General features: G+C 47.4%; 1 protein-coding gene across 3 annotated transcripts; it reads left to right on the top strand.

Annotated features, from left to right (window-relative positions):
* Positions 1-1,134: 1,134 nt before the first annotated feature.
* On the top strand, positions 1,135-20,108 carry Rnf122 (ring finger protein 122). 3 transcript variants are annotated; one of them, XM_006973933.4, is made up of 6 exons: positions 1,135-1,527; positions 9,555-9,711; positions 15,456-15,501; positions 15,752-15,793; positions 18,653-18,735; positions 19,003-20,108. In XM_006973933.4, the coding sequence occupies exons 1-6, from the start codon at positions 1,503-1,505 to the stop codon at positions 19,115-19,117; spliced, it is 468 nt and encodes a 155-aa protein (XP_006973995.1). In that variant the 5' UTR covers positions 1,135-1,502; the 3' UTR covers positions 19,118-20,108. The 3 variants fall into 3 exon arrangements, with proteins under 3 accessions (XP_006973995.1, XP_006973996.1, XP_076409665.1); XM_006973934.4 differs by having other exon boundaries at positions 1,356-1,527; positions 18,656-18,735; positions 19,003-19,260; XM_076553550.1 differs by lacking the exon at positions 1,135-1,527 and adding an exon at positions 4,823-5,015 and having other exon boundaries at positions 19,003-20,101.
* Positions 20,109-21,141: the final 1,033 nt, after the last annotated feature.

Genomic DNA, 21,141 nt, shown 5'->3' with positions numbered 1-21,141 from the left:
TCTGTGGTGCTGGGCAAGACATTTGATACTTTAACGACTATACTTTGAAATGGCAAAGCACTCACATGCATTAGCTTACTTAGGTGCCAGGAACTCCCCAGAGTTAGGGAAAGTACTGGGTTCCAATGGACAGATCAATAGAGGGATAAAAAGTGTCACACGAAGAGCAGGACATTTTGTTTGCTTTATTTGTGGGTCTCCGCACACACTGCCTCTGACCCTGGATGTGGCTCCTGTACCAAGGTACTTTGAATGATACTGTACACTTGATGGTAATACTTTAAGTGGAAAGATACACAAAAACAGAAATAAACCAGTTGGGTGTGGTAGCATACTCCTGTAATCCAAGCAATCAGGAAGCAGAGGAGGGCAGATCTCTCTGAGTTGGAGGCCAGTCGGGACTAAATAAATTTCTATTAAGAAAATGAAATAAACGATGGAATGTCATGCAAAATAAGTTATACTGCACAGAGAACTGAGGCTGTCTTTTGCTGTTCGTTCAACACCGACACAAGACCCCTGCGTTGACAAAGCCAGCTTCTGGATTTTAGTCACAATCTGGGAGATTGGAACCCTGGCAAGTGATGATCTTCATTCAGCTTGAGGCCTTAAATCCTTGTTTGGCGGAGAAGGCGCTGTCCTGAAGTGAGGTGAGAACAATAGCCCTTTGAAGATCCGGTTTTGAGTTTCGTCTGCTTTTGCCTTCTTGTCTTGAGTTCCCTCCTTTCGCAGTGGGTCTGGGAATGCGCTAGTTGCCACGCACAACGCTTCAGGACTGGCTGCCACAGAGCTATAGAAATTCGAGACAGACACGGATCTGTATGCGGAAAACAAAAGTGGCACTAATCGTCGGGTCGTTCCCCTTACCCTACTCCATCCCCACCCCCACTCCCCGTCCCGGTCCTGGGAGGCGGTGGTCCCCGCCCCCTGCGGGCGTCGCCCCTCACGCTTCTCTGCAGACCGGGGACTCCCCAGGTCTGGTTAGGAGGCGGGGGTAGAAGCCTACCCAGCAAAAAGGCTCCCCTTTCCAGAGGGGGGGAACCGCCTGTAAATAATACACGGGGGCAGGAGAAAGACTCCCATTGGCCGGAGGGCAGGTGACGAGCAGGGGGCGGGCTCCCGGGAGGGGGCAGTCAAAGGGAGGGGGTGTGCGCCTCGCGGTGTCAGTTTTCGGAATCCCAGCGCGCACTGCTAGGCGCGGTGGGACCCCCCAGCCCGGCTTCGTGCCCCGGCTGCTGTCTCCTCGGCCGGACTTCCCGGCCCACTCCGCTGCCCACCCGGTCCGGGGCCCTCCGCGATTCCCCTCGGCAGGGCTCCGCTCAGAAAGACTTTTGTTTGTTTCCTCCTCTGCCGTCTTTGTTGCTCTGCACACCGGCCTCTCTGCAGCCCCTGACTCCTCCGGGAGTTGTATCTTCCCCAGCCCGGCAATCGCCGCGCGCAGCCCCGCCAGGTCTCAACACCCCGTCTCCGTTCGCTCCGGGAAGCCGACCTTGACTTCATTGATGCACCCATTCCAGTGGTGTAACGGTGAGTCCCGGGATGGGCGGATGAGCGGACACCGCTCAGGTCCAGGTCCTCAGCCAAGTTTTCTCGTCTCTGGGACGGCCCAGAAAGCATCCTGGCGTCCTGCGGTGCTCTGCACAGCGCGCGGTTTGAAACGACCCATTCTCAGTGTTTGGGGATTAAAAAGGGGTCTGGAAGCGAGTAGAGGGCCAGGAGCGTGCGAGCCGAGGGCTTCCCGGCCTTTGTGTGGTGGTCCGGCTCTCTTCTACCCCCTTCGCCTGCCTTTGTGCGCTCTCAAACTCCGTTCTTTGTTGTGGTGGTTGGAGAATTAAATCCGCGCTCGGGCTAGGATCTCCTAGAGGGAGCTCAAGTTCCGGTCCTGAAACTTTGCAGGCTATTTTAAATATGTATACAGTGCAACGTGCGGGACAGGGCGCGGGGTGACTTTTCCTCATCTTTGTTGGTTCCCACCAGCTTCCAGGGGGGCAAGACTGGATTAAAGAGCGTCGCTTTGCTGAATAGATAAAGCCTTGCAGATTGCTGGGCCCCCAGCTCTGGGCTGGCCTGGCAAGAGCTTTGCTTTCTGGCAAGGAGGCCAGACGGTGGGGTCTGCTTTCAGCCTAAATGGTGACAGCGCCTCCAGGCCCAGCCACCCGCCACTAACCCCTACCCCACACCCCAGGGGGTAATGATGTGAAATTAGTTCACCTGAGGCTTTTTGGGTGGCTCAGGTGTTACGGGTTAGGAACGTTTCTGGATTTGCTGTCTTAAACTACCGGTTGGATCTTTCTGAGCCGGTCTCTTAAGCTTTAGATGTTAATACCACCCACCCTTTCCCCGAAGGGCCCCCAGAATCTTGGCCACTTTTTCTAAACATGAAGAGTTGGACGAGGTGGAAAGCAGCTGGCGCTTTTTTTTTTTTTTTTTTTTTTTTTTTTTGGTATGGCTGGCTGGTTACTCAGAAGGGGGAAAAACCATTCTTGAGTAGACTTCTGCCAGATCTTGGATTAATTATTTCAAGAGGCTTTTGTTTTAAGGCAGGGTTTGGGCCGCATGTGTATGAGTGGCCCCCATCCCCCCACCTTCCTCCTTTTGCTGGTCGGATCTAATTTCCTGAAAATGAACCAAGCTGTGTGTGATAGGCGGGTAATGGAGAGGGGCGGGGGATGGGGGGGTTGAGGCCTGACGGTGTATCCCAGCATCTGGGAAAGATTCCCTTTGGCTGGAAAGCAGCAGTTCCCAGATCCGCTGGTCTCGGCCAGACCTGCTCTGACGTCATTCCTGCTTGCAGCCTGCCAGCTGAGATGAGACATTCTGGTGTCAAAGTCTAAGACAATGGACCAGACACTTAGGGAGGACTAGGCTGTCAGTATCCCCGACCTTCTTCTGGGCTGCTCCCTTTCGAAAGTGTTTTATCTTTCGCTGCCCTACCCCCACCAGGCCTTGCTCATGCTAAACATACTCCATCACTGACCTCAGTGCACCCTTTATCTTGCGTTTCTTAAAGTGATTGACAGATCCCCTCTCTCGACTCCGGAGGGAATGCAACTGTATTTCTGCTCCCCTTGAAAAACCTCTTAGACAACCTCATATCTGGGATGGGTATTCTTTGACCTTAAAATTTTAAGAGAAAACTTTACTGTCCAATTTGGATAATAACTTTTTTTTTTCATTTCTCTTCAAGAGGACAAGTTGAACATTCCCCATCTGAAAATTAAAAATCCCTGGAAAGTTCAAATTGTATAAAATTCAAATGTGATATCGCAAGAGAAAATTTCACAGCATTAAACTTTGCTTCATGCACAAAATAACTTAAAATGTGTCAAGTTATCTTCAGGCTGCATGAATAAAGTGTATAAAACATAGGATGAATTTCATGTTTAGACTTGAGCCCTATCCTGGAGATAATCACACTATGTACAAATATTCTTTTTGGTTTTTAGAGTCAAGATTTCTCTGTGAAACAGTCCTAGCTGCCCTGGAACTTACTCTATAAACCAGGCTGACCTGGAATTCACAGAGATCCGCCTGCCTCCGACTCCCAAGTGCTGGGATTAAAGGCGTGTGCCACCACCACGGCCCTGTACAAATATTCTAAAGTAAAAATATTTGAGGGGCTGGAGAGATGGCTCAGAGGTTAAGAGCACTGGCTGTTCTTCCAGAGGACCTGAGTTCAATTCCCAGCAACCACGTGGTGGCTCACAACCATCTGTAATGAGATCTGGTGCCCTTTTCTGGTGTTCTGCACTGTATACATAATAAATAAATCTTTAAAAAAAAATATTTCAAATCTTTGGGCAGTGGTGGCACACACCTTTAATCACAGCACTTGGGAATTGAAGGCAGGCGGATCTCTGAGTTCCAGGACAGCCTGGTCTATAGAGTGAGTTCCAGGACAGCCTGGTCTATAGAGTGAGTTCCAGGACAGCCAAGGCTACACAGAGAAATCCTTCTCAAAAGAAAAAACTCAAACCAATTTTGTTCTCAAAAGTATGAATGATACTCAATGGGTTTTCACTGTCACCCATGCTGGCCTCAGGAAAATTCAGTTCTGCCTGCACCCCTCAGACTGCAGGGGTCACACACATGAGCTCCTATGACAGCAGGCTGTTGTGTGACAAAGCTTTTTTCCTGGGGAAATGCAACTCATGTCTGTCTATTCACGCTAGCTAGGGATTCCACGACAGACCAAAGTTATGGATACGAAATCCAACTTGGATGAACCAATGAGTTTTACTGGGGTTACGTACAGGAATATGGGTGAGGGGTTACTCACAGAAGCAGGAATGACTCATATAGCTGTATCACCAAAGCCCACTCCAGCATGGGTGACTGCTCACAAGAGCTGGGAAACCTGGAACACGCTGCACAGCCTGCAGCTCAACAGGTTGGAGAGTGCACTTTCCAAGTGACTCGTCTAAACCTCTTCTAGGTAGCTGGTCTGATTTTTAAGAGTCTTTGCAGCTCAGCTTCCTTCTATCTGAGTTCAGATTCTCAGCCTCTCTAGCAGGGAGGTGGGGAGGCCCCTGGTGAATCTGGTCAGTTTCAGGGACTTCCTGAAGCTATTTGAGTTGTTTACCTTCCTGTTTAAGGAGCTTCCTGCAGAGTGAAGTCTTTTAATCTCGGAGGAAACTATTATTCAACACATGCTTGAACATCTATTCTTGAAGCTGCCTCCTTATATAGTCTACAAAGTCCCAAGTTCGCTGATTCAGTCCTAGAGCCCCAGGGAAACCCTTTTAGGAGATGGGAAAAGATTGGAGATAAATTGATCTGGGACTGCTGGAACCAAAGTACCAGAAGGGTGCTATTGTATATCCTCTGTACACAACAAGCTTTTCAGAATAGAAATAGGAGGTTCTTTAGGGCCCAGTAGATACCAGGGTCCTGCTTATGTAAGGTCCATAGGAGAGCCATGGCAAATGTGGAGAGGATGCTGGTCCTCTTACAGCATCCAACATTTCTGTGGCAGAATGAAGGAGGTGCAGTAGAAGGTCCTGGTGGTCCTGAAGGTACAATTTTCTGGAAGAGAGTTCCTGAGACCCTTTACTGGCGCGGAGTGAAGGATGCTGGGGCAGGCCTAGCGTGATAGCTTAGCAGAGAGTTGCTCTGTGAAAGACCCACTGGAAAGCAAATCCTCAAGTGGGAACCAGTGAGGAAAATGGTCTTTCTAACCCTCTGGTGGAGCCTTGAAGCAAGAAACATCCTATTGAGCAAAGCAAATTTTAGTAGCTAATTGCTTCTTTAATTTCCCCTAATTGAAAATTCCTTCAGAACAAGAACTTCTTTCGCTTTCTGTTTCCCCACAAGGTCTAGGTCAGTGTATAAAACACACCCAGAACAAAACCTGTTGGCTGACTGGTGATTTATTAGCTGAGGGCAGTTTCTGGGCAGTTTTCCCAAACATCAGTCTTCCTACTTTGAAGTAGGAGCTTTTGCCAAGGAGAGACTAGGTTTCTTTGAGAAAGCAGGGAGCTGCCTGTTAACTAGCTATGTAGACAGACCAAACCCTAGCTCAGGGCCCTGCGGAGTGTTTAGGAGTCCAAGTTGGTATGGTCCAGGCCTAGGAGGGTTCGGGCTTGTTGGGAGGACTACCCATATTCTCTGGCTCTGTCTTTGCTCTCCGAACTATAGACTCACCTCTACGATCACATCTAACTTTGGTCCAGGAAGGTGCTTGAGTCTTGTCTCCTTCCCACGTGGAAAGTCATCTATCCATTCCTCTGTGCTCTTTTAATCTCAGCTACCATGCTTCTCCGAAGGTTATAGTTGTGAGCCTGAGCCTAGCCTTTAAGAGCTGAGCAGCCGTCTCTCTCCAGCCCCATGCTTATCAAATAATCAATGCAGAGCGAAACAAGAGTCAAATGAAGTTGATACTAGCAACAACAGGGTAACAGAAGATATGCTGCGCAAAAACCATGACGAGTGATGCAAGTTTTTAGCATTGTAGAATTCCATGACAGAGATCATTGGAATATCCTAAAGACCTTGCGGGCAGAGGGGTGGGGGTGGGGGCCGAGGATTCAGCTCAGTAGTAGGTCACTCACTGCCTAGCCTATGCAAGGTGCTAACTAGTTCAATCCACAGCCCTGACCTCGGAAAGGAAAGTTATCGCAGGACCAAGACTAGACTTCAGAAAGGCAAGAATTCTAGGCAAGAGAAGGCTACCTAGATAAAGGTGTGGAGATAGACATGACTGTGGTTGGGCAAGATAAAATAAGACTGGCCCAGGTAGAGAAAGCTGACAGGATATTGCAAGGGGGCAGGGAGGGGGCATGTTCATGTAGACTCGATGCCAGACAAGAGTTTGGAAATTGCATGTAAGTGGAGTTCGGAAGATGTGCCAGACATGTAGGATAATTAGAGGAAGCAGTGGTGACATCAATAAGACAGGAGTAGGCAATTTGTATAAAAATGGATGTGGCATAGTCTGACTTTTGGAAGAAGGCTTAGGTCACCCACTGATATAAGGGACAAAGAGGAATGATGTACCATGTGTGACTCTTAGTTTTGTCATCACTGTGACAGAATCATAATCATACACAACTTAGAAAATTTTAGCACATGGCTTTTTGAGGTTGAAGTCTATCAAGTGTGGTGATATATACTTGCCTAATAAACTTGCCTGAGGATCGGAGGAAAGAGCCAGCCACTAGATTAGACATAGAGGTCAAGCAGAGGTGGCACACACCTTTAATCCTAGCACTTGGGAGGCAGAGATCCATCTGGATCTCTGAGTTCAAGGCTACACTGGAAACAGCCAGGCAGTTCTTTAATCTCCATACTGGGAAGCACACACGCCTTTAATCCCAGGAAGTGACGTGGCTGGGCAGAGAACAGTATATAAGGTGTGAGGAGACAGAAATGAAGGCAGTTCAGCTGAGACCCTTCTGGGTGAAGACTCAGAAGCTCTCATTCTGAGGATTCGTGGAGACGGGATTGACTGAGGAGTTGGCGAGGTAAGGTTAGCTGTGGCTTGCTCTGCTTCTCTGTTGAGGCTTTTACCCCAATATTTGGCTCTGGGTTTTTTTGTTAAAAGCCCATCTGAGATTTGAACAACAGGCAAATGGGGAAGATGTAGCTTTACCTCCTGGGGTCCAAGGAGCAGAGAGGAGCATCTAAGCCTGCTGCAGGGAAGCCTCAAGTCTGGACCATAACACAGTATCACAACTGATTGTGGTCCTTAGTTGGTCTGCTGCAGACTTGAGGTAACACTCAGTCCTGGTAATCACCAGGTCAAATCCTGGCTCCTAACCAAAAAGCCAGGAGAGATCCTAGCCCCTGAGGTCTGGCAGATCTTGGGAAAGTAAAAAGGCTAGGAGTGTAGAAGGTGGTTGGAATGTATATAGGACACAGATTCTGGTTAATCATGGATATCACTCTTTAATGCTTTTGGCTATTCTCTTTCCAGTTGTCTTATCTTCCTAGATGTCTGAGGTGATAGAAGAAGAAAGTATTTCCTAAAAGGAATTTGGTTCTTTGTGGTGGGTTGTTTTTTTTGGGGTGGGGGTGAGGGAAGGGAGCAGCGGTTGGGGGAGGTTTCGAGACAGGGTTTCTCTGTGTTGCTTTGCGCCTTTCCTGGAGCTCACTCGGTAGCCCAGGCTGGCCTTGAACTCACAGAGATCCACCTGGCTCTGCCTCCTGAGTGCTGGGATTAAAGGTGTGTGCCACAAAGGCCCAGCTTTTTTTTTTCCCCAGGGTGTGGGAGGTAGCCAAGGGTATCCCTGCATAGCTCAGGCTAACCTGAAACTCATGATTCCCTTGTTCCAGCCTCCTGAGTAGACACTTCCCAGTTAATTAGGAGTATAATATTGTGCCCAGCTAAGAAAATCTTGCCTTTCTCTGAAGACTTTCTTTGGTTTATTGCCCAAAGTCTGAGCACCCACCCACTTGGACACCAGGCATGGGCAAGGGAAGATGATTGCCTCATGGGAGGGCCAATGAGAAGGGAAGCAGCTAGTGGCTAGCCAGTGCTTCCAAGCTGAATGTGCAGGAGAATCTCCATGGGTCTTCCTAATGATTAATCCACTTCACTTAGTGTGGTATAGACTTAAGACTGCACGTTTCTCTTTCCCCCCCCCCCACCTCGATACAGGGTTTCTTTGTGTAGTTTTGGTGCCTGTCCTGGCTCTCCCTCTGTAGACCAGGCTGGCCTTGAACTCACAGAGATCAACCTGGCTCCGCCTCCTGAATGCTGGTATTAAAGGCTTGTGCCACCAAAGCCAGCTAAGACTGTACATTTCTACCAAGTTCTTAGGAAATATACTCAAGGATGAGACCTTGAGGCTGTGAGTAGAAGCCCATATTCCCTGGCACCAGTCCTCATCACCACCTTCTGGAATGCTGGCCTGGAGTTCTAGTGAACAATTTCTATTCTGGTTCTGGCGCAGCTCCTCTTCTAGAACAGGTGCTTAAGAGTGACAAATGGGGGGCTGGAGAGATGGCTCAGAGGTTAAGAGCACTGACTGCTCTTCCAGAGGTCCTGAGTTCAATTCCCAGCACCCACATGGTGGCTCACAACCATCTGTAATGAGATCTGGCACCCTCTCCTGTCTACATAATAAATAAATAAAAAAAAAAAAAAAGAGTGACAAATGACCTTTGCAATTAATTCCTCTTTGCGGCTTATTATTTCTCAAATCATCATTTCTATTCCTCTACTTGGCTAGTTTTCCTATGATGAGGTTAATTCCATAGTAATAACTGCATGAACATCACCTAGTTAGCTTAGGAGACATGAGTCAGGACTCAAACATATTTTCTCACCTAGGTGCTTCTTTTTGCAATGTACCCAATGAGTGTGTCCTACTTGGAGGAAGTTTTTTTGTTTTGTTTGTTTTTTCGAGACAGGGTTTCTCTGTGTAGCTTTGTGCCTCTTTTGGATCTCGCTCTGTAGACCAGGTTCGAACTCAGAAAGATCCGCCTGCCTCTGCCTCCCCAGTGCTGGGATTAAAGGTGTGCGCCACCACCGTCCTGCCAGAGGAAGTTTTATTATTGTTTTTTTCTACTTACTGTCCTTGCCTAAATTCCTTTTTTTGTTTGTTTGGTTGGTTGGTTGGTTGGTTGGTTGGTTGGTTTTGGTTTTTTGAGACAGGACTTCTTTGTGTAGCTTTTTGAAGCCTGTCCTGGAACTCACAGAGATCCACCTGCCTCTGCCTCCCAGGTGCTGGGATTAAAGGTGTGCACCACCACTGCCCTGGCTTCCTTGCTTGTTTTTTGAGACATAATTTTCTCTGTAGCTGTCCTGGAATTCATTCTGTAGACCAGGCTGGCCTTGAACTCAGAAATCCACCTGCCTCTGCCTCTGGAGAGCTGAGACAAAAGGCGTGTGCCACAGGCCAGGCTTCTAAATTCTTAATCCATTCAAGTGCTTTGCCTAACATTCCATTTTATAGATTGGCTAAGGGACTTATTCAGGACCATGTATGTGGTTAATAGTTAGTGCTGGAATATAAGCTTAAGTTAGAACCTGACATTCTGGATAACACAGTGTGCCACGGGCCCCAGTGGTAAATGTCTAACTTTAGAACTATTTGCCTCTTGTTTTGCAGGGTGTTTCTGTGGGCTGGGACTGGTTAGTACCAACAAGTCCTGCTCAATGCCACCTATCAGTTTCCAAGACCTTCCCCTCAACATCTACATGGTCATCTTCGGTACAGGCATCTTTGTCTTCATGCTCAGCCTCATCTTCTGCTGCTACTTCATCAGGTTGGTTGCTTGCTGGCTGATTTGGGGAGGGAACTCAAGAAAGAAGGAGCCTGGGCCATGGAAGATATTGAGCAAGGTCCTCCCACCCACCCTCCCACACAGACACATCAGAGCCCTGTGCCTGGGCCTCTGGTGGGAGGATGCACATTAGCCCGCCCTTCTCTTGGACCCTTGAGGTCTGGTGTTTCTATTTATATCAGCCTTATCAAGTTATCCCAGAGCACATAAGGTCACCAAGGGTTGGACTGCGTCCCACCTCTTGGCCAGCTAGTTATTCTAAGTTTGCCTAGAACGACTGTTGGCTGAGCCATAAAGCCGGCGCTCTTAACCGGCTTCCCACTCACAGCCAGGGGTAGGTAGGTAGGTAGGTAGGTAGGTAGGTAGGTAGGTAGGTAGGTATTAGTTCTTTTGTTCTTCTGTGAAATTGCCAGCTCTCCCAGTGTTGATGTTAGAAGCTCATGGTAGAAAACTCAGAGTGGAAAGGAAAAATGACACTCTTAGTTGCTTAGGGATCAAGGGAAGGACTTGAGCTTGGCAGGGGTAGCTAAGCCCCAGGAGCTGTTTCTCCTTAAGGTGAAGGACACAGGAGCTTATGGATGTTATCTGCTAAAAATCAGGGGAGATGGTCGTGTTTAAAGAGCCTATATCAGGAGTGGAATTTGAATACAGAACCCACGTTAATGCTGGGTGAGCATGGCAAAACCCGAGGTAATTCCAGTCCTAGAATGTGGAGATGGGATCCTTAGAGCAAGCTGGCTAGGTAGACCAACCATATCAGAGAGCTCTGAGTTCAAGGGAAAGAAGCTGCCTTGGTGAATAAGGTAGAGAGCCACTGAGGAAGACTGCTGGTGTCGGTATCCTAAACATACACATGTGTGCTTATACACATAGGAATATACATGCACATCGGGCAAAGTGTTGGACATGCTTGGTACTTAGAGCAGAAACAAAAGCAGAGTTCTAATGGGGTGTTGGATTGGTGCATGCTGTAGGTCCCTGTCCCATGAGTCTGCCCTGTACATTGGAGAGAGTAGGACGTCTCTCTGGCCAATAGAACATGGTAATAATCTTTGGAGACTTTAATCGAATAAATGTAGAAAATTAAGAGACAGTTGTCTTTAAAACTTGAATTTCTCAACTGGGCGGCAGTGGTGGCACACACCTTTAATCCCAGCACTTGGGAGGTAAGAGGCAGGATGATCTCTGAATTCAAGGCCAGCCTGGTCTACAGAGCAAGATCCAGGACAGGCTCAAAGCTACACAAAACAAAAGAAAAACAAACAAACAAAAACAACTTGAATTTCTCCACCTAAGTGTGCAGAGAAATAGTGTTTTAAATATTCCTCTGATACAATAAGTGCAACATTCACATTTACCTGCTAAGTGGGAGTGAATGTGGACTTCCTCTTTTCTATTCTATAATCCCTATGATTTCCCTCCCAGAACTATTATTCATTGGTCTTTTCCCTCAACCCCTTTATCAAGCAGTTAACCAATTCTCGTAAAGGGTAAAGGTATACATGTTTCAAGTATCACAGATTTTTTTTTTTTTAGAATGTGACTAATAGAAATATAAATTTATAAAATTTTAAAAAAAAACCACCCATATTTCTCTATTTGGCTCCTTTCTACACACACACACATGCCCCAAAGATGATGAACAAAAGGAAATCCAGAGGCTAACACTCTGATCAACAAGTAGATGACTGGGGTTCATTTCCTAATTGCCACCGATAGGCATGACCTTGTGTTTTGGGCTAGTCTTTGCTAAGGACCTTCTTGTGCCAGGCATTGTGGTAGACCATTTAAGCTCACCTAATTCTGTGAACAAGTTTCCAATGTAAGGGTTAGGGAGCTGCACAAATGAAGACATTCATGTCGAGACGGTTAGGAATTTGTCCAGGAAGGTGCTGACTGAGGTGGGTTCATCTGACGATTTAGCCTTTCGGGCTCTCCTCCACATTTGTCTCTTATGTTGCCTTCTTCCTTGCATGGGAAGTAGAGCTGATGAGACCTCCATGGCCAACCTCTTTCAGCTGGGTGCCAGGGTCCTGCAGGAGACAGGCTCTGGTTCTGTCTGGTTCTGATTTGTTTTGTTTTGGTTGTAGCAGAAGAACAGAGAGTAGTGACCACATGGTACTAACAGCCACCCCCACTGTGGTACAGCACAGTGCCATCTGTCCCTTCTGCAGTATTCTGCTCCCTCATCACCCTACCCTGTGTCCTGTAGCCTGTCCAGAGCCAGCTGACCTCTGGGTCTCATGGTTCCAAAGGCTCACTGGCATGTGGTATATGTGTCTATATATAGAAAAACACACAGGCACATAGGCCACTTCCTCTCCCTGCTTCTCAGTTTCCACCTCAGCCAAAATAGGCCCCTGGCTGCCACTCCTGACCCGGTGAGCTCGTGAGCCAAGGACGCCTCAATGGCCAGCTGCCCCTTGTTTCTCCTCTTTCCCCTCAGAGCTGACCTCTGCTTACACAGGATGGAGGGGCCAGTGGAATACAAATCGGCAGGAAAGGAACAATTATTTTCTGGAGCTGGTTGCATTGTTTGCTCTCAAAGGGAAAAGAGGGAAGGGAAGGGAGAGCCTGCTGGCGGTGGCTTGCGATGGTGTCATTGAGATCGTGGTATTTTTAGTGGCTTTGCTCAGCCAACAGCTGAGAAAGCCACCTGTCTGGAGTTTTTTGGCTCTCCATCCCCAGCTGGGACAGCCCAGAGTATGCTTTTTGCTGTTTTCTTTGCAACCCTTTTTGAGCCCCATCTCCTCATGACCTAATCCTTCCTGAGCTGAAAGCCATGCAGGATGAAGATGGAGCTTTGAGGGTCCTAGATCCCTCCGTTAACAGAAGCCTGCCTTAGGTGAGAGGACCCCAGGCACTAGGACCCAGTGGTCATAAAGCATAGAGCACACACACACTGCACAAGTGTATCAGTGTTGTGATGAGGCAGTTGAACCTTTAAAAAAAATGTGTGGCATTCTCTCATTTAAACTTCTACCCCCAGACAGGGTTGGAATGTAGTTTAGTGACCTATCAAGCATTTGGTCCTTAGGCTTAGAGGGTGGGGAAAGAATGAGCTCAGGAGTGCCAATGGACTAGGTTAGATCTAAGCTGGAAAGTGCCTAGCACGAAAGGTACTCTCTCATAACCCTAGCATCTCAGAGATTGAGGAAGGAAGACCAGAAGGTCAAGGTCATCCTTGGCTGCGTAGCCAGTTTGAAACCAGCCTGGATTATGTAAGACTCTGAAAACAAACAAAAAAAAAAAAACAGGAAAGAAAATGAAAGTTTTCTTCTAAAGAAAGACCACCCCACAGTATGGTCAGGTAATAGCTCATTCTTGCTTTGGACGCGCCCTTCCCAGCCCATCTCCTTTGGAAGCTGAGACAGAGACACACTTGCATTATATATGAAAACCTTTTCAGGACTGGAGAGTGAGCAAAAACACTGGGTTGAGAGAAGCAGGGGTGGGGGGTGGGGGTGGCAGTGACGCCTCAGCCCCAAGCCCTGGCAGGAATCCACCTGGCTGGGGCTTTCCCAGAGGCTCCAGGAACATTCAGCCTTGCCAGACCACGTGACTTCCTATCAGGAAGGATGGAGGCGGCTGGTGGCCAGATCTTATCTGTCCTGACCCACCTCTCTCAGGCATGGCTGTCTGCCCCTCTGCTTCTTCACCACTCCGGGAGGAGCTGCATCCACTGAAATGAGGCGTTCTGTGTTTGTCACTCAGACCAGCCACCTTTTTATTTACCGGCTTGTAAAGTCTCCATCACAACCGACTAGCAATTCTAAGCCATTGTAGTATTGTAGCCAGTCCCATAGGCAGAGCATCAACTGATGAACCAGTGGCGTTTAAAAAAAAAAAAAAAATGAATTTTTCTTCTGTCGTGTTGGGGACCAAACCCAGGCTTTCATGCGTGGGAAACAAGTGCTCTATTGCTGAGCTACACCCCTGAAGTTTCAGGTCGTGAGATAAAAAGTGTGTGTACTATGAGATGTTATTTTTTCTTTTTCCTTCTATCTTTACTTGTGAAAAACAAAAGCTGTTTTTAGCTGGTCGGCGGTGGTGGCTGCACGCCTTTAATCCCAGCACTCAGGAGGCAGAGGCAGGTAGATCGCTGTGAGTTCCGAGGCCAGCCTGGTCTACAGATAGATCCAGGACACCTAAACTACACAGAGAAACCCTGTCTCAAAAAAACCAAACTAAAACAAAACAAAACAAAACAACAAAAAAAAAAAGCTGTAAGAACAAGGAGTGAGGTGGACTTGGCCCTACCCCAGGATGGCAAGGCTTCCCTCCCATACTCCAGACAGATCTATGTTAGGAAGTGCTTGGTGTATTATATAACAAATGTACTTTTATCATTGCTATCAAAGATACCCAATTTGTGGTTTCAGGGGGAGGGTCTCATCCATGGTCACTTAGTCTCAAATGCTTAAGCAGAAAATTGGGGTGGCGGAGGTTGTAACAGGCTATTTGTCAGTTCTTACTGGACAAGAGACAGAAAGGAGAGAAAACAGTGGGGGCCAAGGCAAGATTCCTCTTTCTACAATCTTCCATAATGCCTTGTACCATGAATCCATTGAAGGACTAGGTCGAAACTCTCATGATTGGAATGTGTCTGGAAATGACATCAAAGACACACCCTGAGATATACTTAATACTGAGCTATTACAGTATTTCTTAATCAAATTTACTTGATCATTATAGCATGCCTGAGGCACTGAGGTTAATAATCCCTAGCACTCAACAACAGAAAGGTGAAAGTTCTGTGCCCATATATAGGAGGCATCTATACCCACCTGCAGCTGGGCACAGTAGCACATGCCTATGATCCCAGTCCATTTTGAAGATCATGAACTTGAAGTCAGTCTGGGCTGTGTGTAGAACTCAGTAAAAAAAAAAAAAATTCCCCCACTGATGTCAGATGGCACAGAGTTGGTGTATAATGATGCTTCCAGCCATCTGCACAGTGGGTCACCCAAAGTCATAGGCTTAAAGCATGTAGTGTACCTCAAGATCGAATAAGAGCTCAGGGCCCCCGATGTATTCCACCTAATTATAGAGGAGCAGGGGGAGATCATGTTCATGTTCTGTGTTAAAGAGGCCAGACTCTTTGTAACCCAGGAACTGCTCCCCATCAGCTCTTGAAAGTTTGGGCAACTTGCTTAATTTCTTTGGGGTTCCTTTTTTTTTTTTTTTTTTTTTTTTTTCATCTATAAAATGGAAACTTCCTCCTTCCTGGAGTTGTTTGGATTCAGTGAGACGATGTCAATCTCCAAGGGACACACAACATAGCCTGGATGGACTATTTATTATGCCATTGCTATGGGTAACAACATGCTGTGTGGGGGCTATCGAGTGGCTTTGTGCAGGCCACTGGTTAAAAATATCTAACTCCTTCTGCACATGGTAAGCATACTGTTGCTCTATGTTGTTTGGATATCTGGAGGAATTTACCTACTGGGAGAAGGCAAAGAAAGCAGACAAGCCATTTAGGATGCCCTACTGGAGAACAGCCCAGAATGTGACTGGGACCTGGTAATAAAAACTGAATCCTTATCATCTCTTGTTGGCCTGCATGCATCTGAACTATGCCCCTATTGGCGTCTATGAAACAAGTACCCTTCTCAGCTCCAGAAATATGTCCAAGCAGTCAGCCCACCCCACATACTGTCATTGTCTTGTGTATCTTAAAACAAAGCATGATAATCTGCTCTTCTCTTTCTTTCTCCACCTAGTAAACTCCGGAACCAGGCACAGAGCGAGCGATATGGCTACAAGGAGGTAAAATGCCATCTCTTTGCATTAAACTTCCTTCTTCGCCCCTTTCCCTGATAGGGAGAGCAAGCCCAAGCTTCTATAGCCTATATTCTCTGACCTCCTGGGCACCCCAGAGGCTTCCCATTCCTGCCACTGTCCTCAAGTTGGGTTTACTTTTCACCTTCATGAAGAGAGAGATGCACACCATTGGATGAATCTCCCTGGCTCCTGTGGTTGGTACCTTTCAGACATCAGCTGTATCTTTCCTCCTCAGGTGGTGCTTAAAGGCGATGCTAAGAAGTTGCAGCTCTATGGGGTAAGTGTCTTGGGATAACCCTTGGAAGGATCCTGCTTAGAGCATCCTTCTCCAGCTCTTTGCTTGGACCTTCTCCAGGCTCTTTAGTTCCCTGCCTTCAGATTACCTGTGTCCAAACAGAAGGAATTCATCCCAGCAGGTAATGCATTTTGTCTGGAGTCAGATAAGGCAGGAAACAAAGGTAAATGGAGCAGGAACCTTGCAGAAACTGTTAAGGGTGTGACAGGCTCTATGCCATAGACAGTGCTGTGTAGAATCTCTAAGGGTATGACAGGCTGTATGCCATAGGGAGTATGCTGTGTTGAATATATGAGGGTGGCCACAGGTTCCATGTCATAGGCAGTGTGCTGTGCAGAATCTTTAAGGGCGTCATAGGCTCTGTGCGTTAGGTAGTGTGGTGTGCAGAATCAGTAAGTGTATCACACACTCTGTACCATAGGCAGAGTGCTGCTAACTTTCCCTTTTTTTTTTTTTTTTTTTTGATACCAATGCTCTGGTCTGTGACTAAAGAAAATAAGGACCTTTTTTACTCATGTATATTACATTGTCCTAACAGATCAGTGACTTGTATCCCTAGTAATGGTTCTGGCCTGTTCCTCCCCTCCACGCCTCTCCCACTACCCACATAAGGCCAATTCCATCAAGTCTCTCAACTTTGACCTTTTTATTTCAGTTAAAATACAATTACACCACCCACCCTTCCTTTTTTTTCCCCCTCCACCTCCTCTTTCAATGGACCATTTCCAGATCAGTTCCCTCAGCCTTTGAGGTTACCTAACTCATCTCCCAAGGCTTCCATCCATAATCACAGACACCCTAACCAGAGTGAGCCGTTTGTGGTTGTCTGGAAATGAATAGGATTCCAGCCTCACCAAACATGAGACTCCCTAGACGTGGCCTCATCTTACTCTTGTTTTGCATGTTGCTACTACACCACAGGTTCTTTTAAAAAGTAAGTTCAGGTGTTTCTTAACTTTTGCAGTAGTTAAGCTGAGACCTTGGAGTTTCATAAATGGGGGATATAAGTCTGGATTTAGAGAATGTAACTGAGCACATACATCTGTATTAGTCAGGGCTCTCTAGTGGAACAGAACTTATAGAATGAATATGAATATATATATATATATGTATATACATATACATATATATATTCTAATATATATGGGATTTATTAGAATTGCTTATAGGCTCTGGTCCAGCTAATCCAACAATGGTGGTCTACCAAAAGAATCTAGTAGTTGTTTAGCCTACAAGGCTAGATGTCTCAGCTGGTCTTCATTACATACTGGAATCCCAAAGAAGTAGATAGACTAGACTGTAACACCAGTGAAGGAATGGACTTGCCAATGAGAATGAAAGCAAGCAGTCAGAGCACGCTTCCTTCTTCTATCTTCTACATAAGTTACCAGCAGAAGGTGTGGCCCAGATTAAAGGTGGGTCTTATCACTTCAAAGATCCAGATTAGAAGTGGCTCTTCCCACTTCAAGTGATTTAAGAAAAATCCCTCACTTGCCAGGTGGTGATGGTACACGCCTTTAATCCCAGCACTCAGAGGCAGGTGGCTCTCTGAATTCAAGGCCAGCCTGGTCTACAGAGTGAGTTCCAGGACAGCCAGGGCTACACAGAGAAACCCTTGGGGATAGAGGGGAGAAAGAAAGAAAAAGAAGAAAAATCTCTCAGGTGTGCCCAGCCATTTGGGTTTTAGTAAATTTCAGGTATAGTCAAGTTGACAACCAAGAATAGCCATCACATCTATCCTATGGTCTTACTCGTTATTACTGTGTGCCTCCTTAGTCATGCTGTAGGCTAGAAAGGACAGAACTACTCGAGACCAATACTGTCAATTAAAAACTTGTTCTGAGTCTATACTCTCCCAATCTGGGAACCATCAGCCATAGGTAGCTGTTGAGCATTGAAAATATGGACAGCCACCTCCAGGGTATGAGAGAGACTTAGAACTCATATCAAAGTAGCCTGCGCCCACTAAGTAGGCACCATGAGCAAAACTCTCTTTCCTGAGCCAAAATATACATCATTTGAATACCTGAGCAGTTATCGGTGACATTAAATAGTTGTATCCATGTCTAAGGAGTACTGTAGGGATTTGGCTGAATTATGACTTGTTAGATTCCTTAGGTGGCAGCTACCGAGCACCAGAACAACCTGGAATGGTGGTAGCATGAAGAAACAGTGCCTTGTAGGAGAAGAATTGGCATGCTTATAAACAATGAACTGAACATGGTAACTCAAATCTATAGTCCCAACACTATAGGGAGGTGGAGGCTAGAAGATGAGAGATTCAAGGGACAGCCCTGGTTATCCAGTGAGTCTGAGGCTAACTTGCGCTGTGTGAGAGTCTGTCCCCCAAAAAACAAAACCGAAAATAAAACCAGGATGTTGAGCCGAGAGATCTCTGTTTCCTCCCCTAAGGGCCCTATCACCAACAGCAAAAACCACCACACACTCTTTATTTAGTGTTTCTGATTGTGGGGCAGGGGATCCAATTCAGGGTCACACGGATGATGTGCAAAACTCCACACTGACCCCCCATCCCAGGCCAAATTTTCATATTGAAATAAACACTTGAAGAAACGTGGCCAGTGCTCCTGAGCAGCTATGTTTACAGTTTCTTCATTTGCTTGATTTCCGTTTAAGCAGCCATATTGGCTACTAATCCTGTCGATACAGTCCTATAAATATGGCTGAGCTTCGTCTGGGCTCACGCAGGAAGGAGATGGGGTTTGGAGTTTGGTTTCCTTGTCTGAAAATTAGTTGGTGGATATTCAGGATGGATGGGCGAGGAGGGCCTCTGGACTCCTAGCTCACAGATTCTCGTCCTCCCTCTCTCCCTCTCCATAGCAGACCTGTGCAGTTTGTCTGGAAGACTTCAAGGGGAAGGACGAGCTAGGCGTACTTCCATGCCAACATGCCTTTCACCGAAAGTATGTGGGGATGTGATGGGGGGGGGGGGGGCGGGGCGGGGGCGGGGCGGGGGAGGGTCCTGCAGAGGGGAACTAATTAGGGAGTATCTTTAAGAACCCTCTAATCCCCGCCAATGCTGTTCAACAGTGATGCCCTAGGTTCAGCACGCCAGAGGGGTTAGCCCGGGGCAGGCACAGGGGTACTTTGTTCCCAGAAGCAGCTGGACTCAGAGACAGCTGGAGCCATGTGGAATGTCTCCTCGGAGATAACGGTCCTCTTGTTCACAGGTGTCTGGTGAAGTGGCTAGAAGTGCGTTGTGTCTGCCCCATGTGCAACAAGCCTATCGCTGGCCCCACAGAGACCTCGCAGAGCCTCGGGATCCTGTTGGATGAACTGGTGTGAGCGCTCCTTGTCCGTGGACTCTGGAGAAGACTGCTCGCTCTGTGGGCACCGGGGTTCCTCCTCCACACAATGAACAAGACTTTCTTGGGTGGTAACATTCTTCTGCACTCACCTCAAGGCACGGGTGACAGGGCCGGGCTTCCACCAGCAGCGCCGGACCAGTACCAGACTCGCCCAGGCTCTGCCTCCCTCCCAGAGCGCCTTTCCCTGTTACCCAGTCCCAGGGACCTCACCCAGCCAGACTACTCTATCCTGGTACTCCACTATCCACCTGCCTCATCCTTACCCTGGGAAGGAGTCAACCCTGTGACTGTGAGCATGGGCACTTCCCTTTGGAGAACAAGCGACTCTGGCCTTGAAAGGATGAGGAGGCTCTGCCCCACCCACACCCCTCACATCCTGCCAGAGCCTTGGGATGGTTTAAAGGGAAGGATGGAGAAAGATCAAGAAACCAAGGTGGAAGACTCAGCATGAAATAAAGGAAGTCAGGGACCTGCCTAGAAAAGGGAAAAGTCAATGTTTACATGGGATGCAGGAAACAAAGGCCAGCCTTGTCCTGGCCCACCGCAGGGTGATGGGACCAACCATCCCCTGTTACGATCTTGAGGTGCTATCCATTCTCTCCCTGACCCTGGTTAATCTCAGAGCTTCCTATTCCTCGTTGGTTTTGAAGAGACCCCCACTCTATGGAAAGGGACTTTTTCTATCCTCAACACATTTCCAGGGGCTTTCTTTTTGGAACAGACCCTGGGGTGGGGGTGTCTGGAGGTTACCGTAGTGCGGATGTCTGCTGCCCCTCTGTAAATAGTATTCTCTTGTACTTCATCATCACCGTCTCAGGCTTTACACATGCTGCACCCCCCACCCGGGGATGGAGGGGGTGGAGTGATGGGGAGGTGGAGTCTCCCCTTCCTCAGCCCGGTGTCTGAGAGTGGGCAGAGGTTATGTATTTAAAGAAAATTAAATTTAATAACATGTTTCTCTAATCAAATTTGGCTTGTGGTTGTGGCCTGTGCCAGGGGAGGCAACAGACCTCTTCACCTGCTTCCTCCTCCTTCCTAAGTCAGATGGTACTTGACATTTCTAATCTTTAAAAAAAAAAAAAAGGAAGGAAGGAAGGAAGGAAGGAAGGAAGGAAGGAAGGAAGGAAGGAAGGAAAACTGGGCATGTAGCACAGTTTCTAATCTTTTTTTAAAAAAAAAAATCGACTGGGCATGTAGCTCAGTGATGGCATGCTTGGTTAGCATGCTCAAGGACCTGGACCTGGGTTCAGTTTCCAGCAATGAAAAAGACAAAGGATTACCTGTTGAACACCAGTGTGAAATAAGACCCGATGAAGCCAGGATCAAAATCATCAGAAGGTTTAGAAACACTTTAAAGTCAATATTTTCAAGTGCCATTCACCAACTAAGACTTGGAACTGATAGGATTCTACCTGTAAATTGACTGCTCGTGACCTTGCAACCTCAAAGGTCCACGTAGCTCCCCAATGCCCCGTCTGTTTACTACTTCTTGTCCCTCACACCCTGACTGGCATATCATAGCCTCCTACACAACATCTAGAATTCTACATGGTAGCAACTTAGGGCCCTGTGTACATCCTGATCGTCTAGCTATGTCCTTTTCCCAAGAGGCTGCTGCATCACAGTGAGTGCATACAGAATGGGATGATGTTGGGAATGCCCTTCCTAAGTATAAAGTAGCTACACCTTGGTTGCCACTGCTTGGTAGCATAGTTTAATGCCAGTCAAGCAGGCAATATTCCTTGGGTGCTATGAACAGGAAAACCATTTGCTGAGCCCAGTATAGGGTTTTGATACCAAATTACAGGAGCTATCCATCAGGTTCCAGCCACCTAGAGTGGGTGTTGTACCCTCTTACCCAGCCATGGTCTTGTGGAGACTGGACAGTACGAAGGTGTACCTGGGTACCTGAGTATGGGGTCCTCTGCAGGAAGGTGCCCTTATTCTTCACATTAAGTAGCCGTTGCTTGTGGTGCCAGCCTTACGGGACCTGATCCCTCC

Source organism: Peromyscus maniculatus, chromosome 17, assembly GCF_049852395.1.
Source record: "Peromyscus maniculatus bairdii isolate BWxNUB_F1_BW_parent chromosome 17, HU_Pman_BW_mat_3.1, whole genome shotgun sequence".
In the NCBI taxonomy this organism is placed as follows: domain Eukaryota; kingdom Metazoa; phylum Chordata; class Mammalia; order Rodentia; family Cricetidae; genus Peromyscus; species Peromyscus maniculatus.
The sequence above is the reverse complement of the archived record's forward strand: the minus strand, read 5'-3'. Positions and strand labels throughout refer to the sequence as shown.

Coding starts and splice junctions, on each gene's coding strand:
- Rnf122 (XM_076553550.1), top strand. CDS start 4,919: ATGGCAAATGTGGAGAGGATGCTGGTCCTCTTACAGCATCCAACATTT. Junction 5,016..9,554: donor AGGTCCTGGTGGTCCTGAAG/GTACAATTTTCT, acceptor CTTGTTTTGCAG/GGTGTTTCTGTGGGCTGGGA. Junction 18,736..19,002: donor CAACATGCCTTTCACCGAAA/GTATGTGGGGAT, acceptor TCTTGTTCACAG/GTGTCTGGTGAAGTGGCTAG.